We start from the raw sequence: 6,000 nt of genomic DNA, 5'->3' as shown, positions 1-6,000 counted from the left end.
AGGAGATTTTTGGTGTGAAAATGAAGACCTAGACAATCAGTGTTAAAAATTGTAATTAAAACTAAAAGGGTTTGGAAACCTTTCACATGTAAATTGAGCTTTCCACTTGCTCAGAATAATCTTAAACTTAGGACTAGTGTCCTGGTTTCAGCCAGGAGAGAGCTGGTTTTCTTCACAGAAGCTAGTGTGAGACTGTTTTGGATTTGGGATGAGAAACTGTTGATAACATGCTGATGTTTTGAGTTGTTGCTAAGTAGTGAAGGACAGTCCAGCTTCTTGTGCTGGCCTGCCAGTAAGAAGGCTGCGGGTGTGCGGGGAGCTGGGAGGGGACACAACGAGGTAAAGGAAAAATACTTTCTGAAGCATGGCATGCGTTTCTGAAAATGGCAGAGTTCTTAATCTTAAACATGGTTTTAAGATTAAATAGACAACATCTACCATATCTTAGGAGTACAGTGGAAACACCCTTTTCCCAACTTTTTCTGAATTTTAACTAATCCAGTATGGGACACTGAGCTTTCAGCTACAAAGTGACACCTAATGAATGTACCGAGATGTACTCCCATTTTAAGTGCTGTTCTCTTCTCCAGAGCATCTGTTCTTTCCCATGATAGTGAGTAACTTAAGTTCACCAACTGTGTCTATCTTTTAAAGGAGAGTAAGTGAAGGAAGATGTTTAAAGGCTCCCAGAAGCATCTGACTGACACACTGAGGCTGCTTAGGAGCGCAATGCAGAGTCTCTCCAACCACCCTCCTGAAGCTCTGCCCAAATAAACCACGATTCCTGGGCATCTGCAGCAAACTAAGCAACTACAATGAGCAGTAAGGTACAACAATTCCTGTTAATACTATGTAAACCTGTATTTGTACACACCTGCTGCTCTGTGAGTAATAAACCAGGGCTGGAACACATTTTCTGGAGTGGTTTGACTCTTTATTCCTCAACGAACGTTCTGGCCCTTCCTTAGAATCCGACCAAGACTAGGATTCATCACAACTAGTGCTCCAACGTGGAGCCAGAATATTTTGTGTGTGTGGAAAAATAAAAAATTGTCATCAGGCACAGCAGAAACCTCCTTTCTCTACTTCTCCATTCGGACTTGAGGAGTTTTACACGTTTGCCTAAGAAACAAACACATGTCAAGTACTACACTGGTACGGAATTAGTTACAGAAAACAAAACTGGGATAGATGGAATTTTCTTTAACTTACAAGGAAAAGTACAAAATGACAGGAAAAAAACATATTTCAGAATCAGAGCAACTTCTCCTAGCAAAAGAGCGTGGTCTCAAAAACACCCCCAAGCAATAACAGTAACCCCAAAGGAAAAGGTTTAAACGTACTTTAAATCAAATGCATTGATTTGTCACCAAAAAACAATAGAAACTAATAGATAACACTCATTTTTGCAAGTATCAAGTATCAGCAATCTTTAACTATGATAAAACAGTAATTGAAAACTTCTCTGAAAATAAGTCCATGGATAGACCCGTGGTACAGAAAAGAGCCAGGAAGTCAGAATACGATTCCTCCTAAATGAAGGATTTGAGTGTGTTTCTCCCACATATATTTAAAGCAAAAAAGAAAAAAAAAAAAAACCACAAAAGCTTAAAGTCTGAAAAATATGAGCATTCTGAGGACAACTCTACTTACAGTCATGTCTATGGTTAGTAGATTACAGGAAACACCATCAAATGACACATTTCAAAAGACAATATTTAATACAGACAGCTAGTTCCTTATCTAGATATTTGAGGTGGTTTTTGGACCTGCTGACAATGATTGCTTCTGAAAAGTGTGGCACAGCACCTCAAAAGATAGCTCAAATTTCTTTAATTAATGCTTACAAAAACATCATTATTTTCTGGGAGTTTTTTTAGGCTTTTTAACTTAAATGTCATGCTGTAGATCATTAGAAACATCCATTACAAGATTAAACTCGTAACTTTGATAATTTATTGCTTTAATAAAATCTTTACACATTTAAATACTATGAAACAAATAAGATGGTTCTGGATTCTTATTTCCTTGAACTTGATAGTTTGCAAAATAAACTTAATTAATAAACTCACTGGGACAATTACCATAGCGTATAACTGATGAAGATGTATGAGTTATGTCAAGGCTAAATCTAATTCATTAGTCTTTCAATGTACTTTATTATTATTCTCTTCTAAACAGCAATGCCACTGCAATGCTCATACCTAAACCTTCTCAATGTTCCTGTAACTCAGCACAGAAATTAAGCTTATGATAGAATTGTTTTAAGTTCACAATTTTTTTCATTTACAGACAACAGTTTTATGCTAAAAGAAGACTTAAACATAAACCTTATTTTACTTTCTGTAACAGAAAATAACTGTAGCAATTTAGACAAGGATATATCCTCTTGAGGTTTTTGTGGTGATCACAACTCCATAGTGGGACTGCAGCATGGCGGCATAAAAGACTGCAAGACAATTAATTAAATAAATGTATTTTTCTTCTCTTTTACACCATTTATTGCATCTAGTCAACTTAAGAGATAAAACCAACTTTCTTCCTTTTTACAGATGGGGAAACTGAAGAACAATAAAGATTCATGCTACTCTTCCAACTGTGAGAAAGTATACGGAGAAGCAGGGATGGGAACAGAGTCCTTTTGCCTTTGGCTTAATTCAACCTCACTTACCTAAAGAAAAGCCTACTGATATTATTGATTGGAAAGGGAAACCTATAACAAGCAGTTTCATGTGTTTAATGTTCTAAAAATGAAAATAAAATTTAAAAAAAGGATAATAGCCTTGTTTTAAAACTAAGTTGAGGTTTTAAGTTGCCTATTAGGTATAACAGATTTGCATTTTTAATATATTTTTTCCAGAAATTGGGTAAGACTGAACTTTAAATTATCCCCACTAAAAAATCAGGTAGTCTCAGTTCATCACATCTGATAACTTTTTCTTATTCAGATATTTGTGGTGTGATATTTTTTTCTGGGATTTTGAATGGAGAGTAACAAGCCGTTTGGATGAGATCAAAATAGAAACATAAATTATTTCCTTACCTGTAATTTTATCTTCTCTATGAGGGTACCTGCTGCTCTGTTAGTGCAGTACTGATTGTTTTCTGCCTTTGTCCCAAGCTTCAGAGATTCCTCTGGTGATTTTTCCCCACTTGCTTACCAGTTTCCACTGCTGGCATTTTGAGGTAGTGCACTCACATTTGGCTCCAGGAATACTGCCACAGCTGAGGGAATATAAGACAACTAAAAAACAAGTTAGAAAACAGCAGAGCAATATCCAGGCAGGAAAAAGAATGTTTAAAGACAACGAATCAGTCATCAACTTGAAACACTTTGATCATTTTCCTTTCTCTTTCCATCCATTTAGAGTCTCCAAATGAAGAAAAGACTTTCCCATGCTTGGAGAAATTTTAGCCAAAGTAGTGGTATTTGACAGAGTAGTGGGTACCCATTCAGAGAATATAAAATTATTTTAAGGGAACCTAATTTTAACTTTCTCCAGTATGGGTACCCATCACGCCATCACTCTAATAGAGATAAGAAACAGAAGAAAGGTGGAAGATTTGGAGGATTTCAGAAAAATCCCTGTCACTCTGTCTCAGTAGAACTGGGGAAAAGGAAGAGTCAAGGGCTTTTCACCTAAAAGCTGTCAAAGATGAACAACTAGAAGGATTTCTCATTGCTCAGGGAAATGTACTCAAGGTCTGGCTCACTAAGAAGTAGTCAAGCCTATGGTTGCTGATTCCCAAATAATAGTTGTAGCCACCTTGGTCATCAGAGAGAAAGAAGGCAAAAAAGAAACTAATACTGTCAATTTAGTAACTAAATAAATAAAACACAAAACAGAGAGCATATCCACCATCCATGCTTGAAGTTGTGTGTAGGCGACAAAATTTCACTGTCAATCTCTTGTGTTTTTTACATGTAATGGTCACAAGTTCCTGTGGCGTCCTTGGAAGCAGATAGCATAACACATTGATATTAATTCCATAAAATGATGGCTTTGATGCTTTTCCTTGGCATTTGCCCTGAACTCATGATAAACTGATGCAAGTTACTAGCATAATTCCTGAAGTGATTAGAAATGTCTTCTTGCTGCAGTATTATGGAGATTTCCAGGTAAAAGTTACAACTGCCTATAACTCCTCTTTACTGGTGATCACCTTGATACTGTTTTTGAACTTCACAGTACACAGAAAAGATGTATACTGTCAAAGGAAAAAAAAACCTCCAGAAATTTAACTAAGAACATGCTTTGGTATTCAATTTAATTTGTCTTTCTTAAAGAACCTGGTCAGTTATCGTCATACCTCCATCTTCTTGTCATCTTCTGACTAGTATGTGACCCAAGACAAGGTAAATATGAATTAATCAGAGTAGTTAATCACAATTAGACACTGGTATTCCAAAATCTGAAGTAATGAAGAAAAGGCCAAATGTGGAGTAACAGGTCACGGACTCTGGTGGGGATTCAGGCCAAAGACCTTTATTGCTACAAGTGTCCGCTTTTTATGCAGTTACAGCTCTTTCACGTGCCACAAAATACGTCCTGGTTGGTTACCACACACAGTCCACGCGCTTCTCACACAGTCAGGATTCGCTGCCGGCAGGTGTCCACGAGCTCCTTTGCTTCCTCTTAGTTGTTTACCACAGCTCCTTCTCCTCAAGGCTGAGCCCTGCAGGTGTCCAGCTGTCTACCAGCTTCTCAATGCCACAGCTCCTTCTCCTTAAGGTCGAGCCCTTGCAGGGTGATCCCAACAGCCAAAAGGCTCTGAAGAGGTTGTTGCCTTCAAAATTCAGGAACGCAAGTACCAATGATGTGCTTTAAGGTCAAAAGAGAGAAAAAGAACCCTGCTAATTTCTTGAATGACCCTCCAAAAAGAAATTGTCTTTGCAAGTAATCAGCTTCAAATTTGACAAGTTGCATTCTAGGAGAAAGTCTCCCATTCATTTTTTCGTACTTTGAACAACTATTATTAACAACTGGAATTAGAATGATGCCTTGAAGATGATAAATTTGGTATGCTCTCATTTTCCAAGGTCATTCTGAAAAGACAACAAGGACGCAGGACAGAGGGATCTCAAAATTCTAGAAGAATAGCTATGCTGATTTTTCAGTGCATTTGCCTAAATTGGTAGCAGCACAAGCAGAGGTAAAGTCCTTTGGTCTTCTTTTGGCACGGACGTGTTCTTGAGCCACAAAGCTTGCATTCAAGACAAAGGAACAAGCTATGTTCCTAAGATGCAGCTCCATTAAAATTCTCAAATCTTCTATTACTACGGAGTTTGTAGATATAGGTTGGTTAGACACCATCCATTATTTCCTTGAGATCATATCCATCTTCACAAACTGGAGACACACTTGTGTTCAATTCTGTTTTAGAGGTCTTGCCAATATAATTCCACGGGTCACATCATAACACAGAAGTCACGGTGAACTGGATATTTTGTAGCTTCCCCCACTTCAGAGCTCTATGACATTTCTCACTGCAGATATGGAAGGGGCTGAATGATGGTCAGGACTGGAAGATCTGAGAAGGAATCATCTGTGTATGCTAATAATGCAGTAGAAGAAAGCTCAAAGTCCATTTTATAGAATTTATAAAACCCTTTGGAGTCTTTTCTCCATATACAGCAACAGTGTCTTTCCTGAGATGCATCTGGTGTCCACCAAGGTGAAAAAAGGAGGAAACTACAAGTTATGAAAAAAATGAACAACTTTGAAATTCTTATGGAAATTAAATTTATGTTGGTCTTCTTCTTTTTTAATTTAGTCCTAGACATCAATCTTCCACTTATTCTTGCCTGAAATAATTTTTTTTCTTCATTTTGAACAGTTCTCAGAACAATCTTCATTATTCTTGTGGAGAAGATTTACAACCATACTCACTTTGCTCTGCAAGGGAATAATATCTGAATAACCTGATTTTAGCTGGTCTGAGAGTTGCTTACTCTTCCAGCGGTGACTGTGGATAATGCTCTGGTACGAATGACTTTCT

At 37.4% G+C, this 6,000-nt stretch overlaps 1 protein-coding gene across 1 annotated transcript in view; it reads right to left on the bottom strand.

Annotated features, from left to right (window-relative positions):
- The window catches only part of FAM19A2 (family with sequence similarity 19 (chemokine (C-C motif)-like), member A2), a 55,792-nt gene that overhangs the window by 7,594 nt on the left and 42,198 nt on the right, over window positions 1-6,000 (bottom strand). Inside the window, exon 4 of the mRNA XM_010287611.1 lies at window positions 875-1,122. Coding sequence (XP_010285913.1) covers window positions 1,111-1,122 — 12 coding nt within the window. The 3' untranslated portion in view covers window positions 875-1,110. The remainder of the gene's footprint in view (window positions 1-874; window positions 1,123-6,000) is intronic.

Source organism: Phaethon lepturus, unplaced genomic scaffold (genome assembly GCF_000687285.1).
Source record: "Phaethon lepturus isolate BGI_N335 unplaced genomic scaffold, ASM68728v1 scaffold10370, whole genome shotgun sequence".
Classification (NCBI taxonomy): domain Eukaryota; kingdom Metazoa; phylum Chordata; class Aves; order Phaethontiformes; family Phaethontidae; genus Phaethon; species Phaethon lepturus.
The sequence above is the reverse complement of the archived record's forward strand: the minus strand, read 5'-3'. Positions and strand labels throughout refer to the sequence as shown.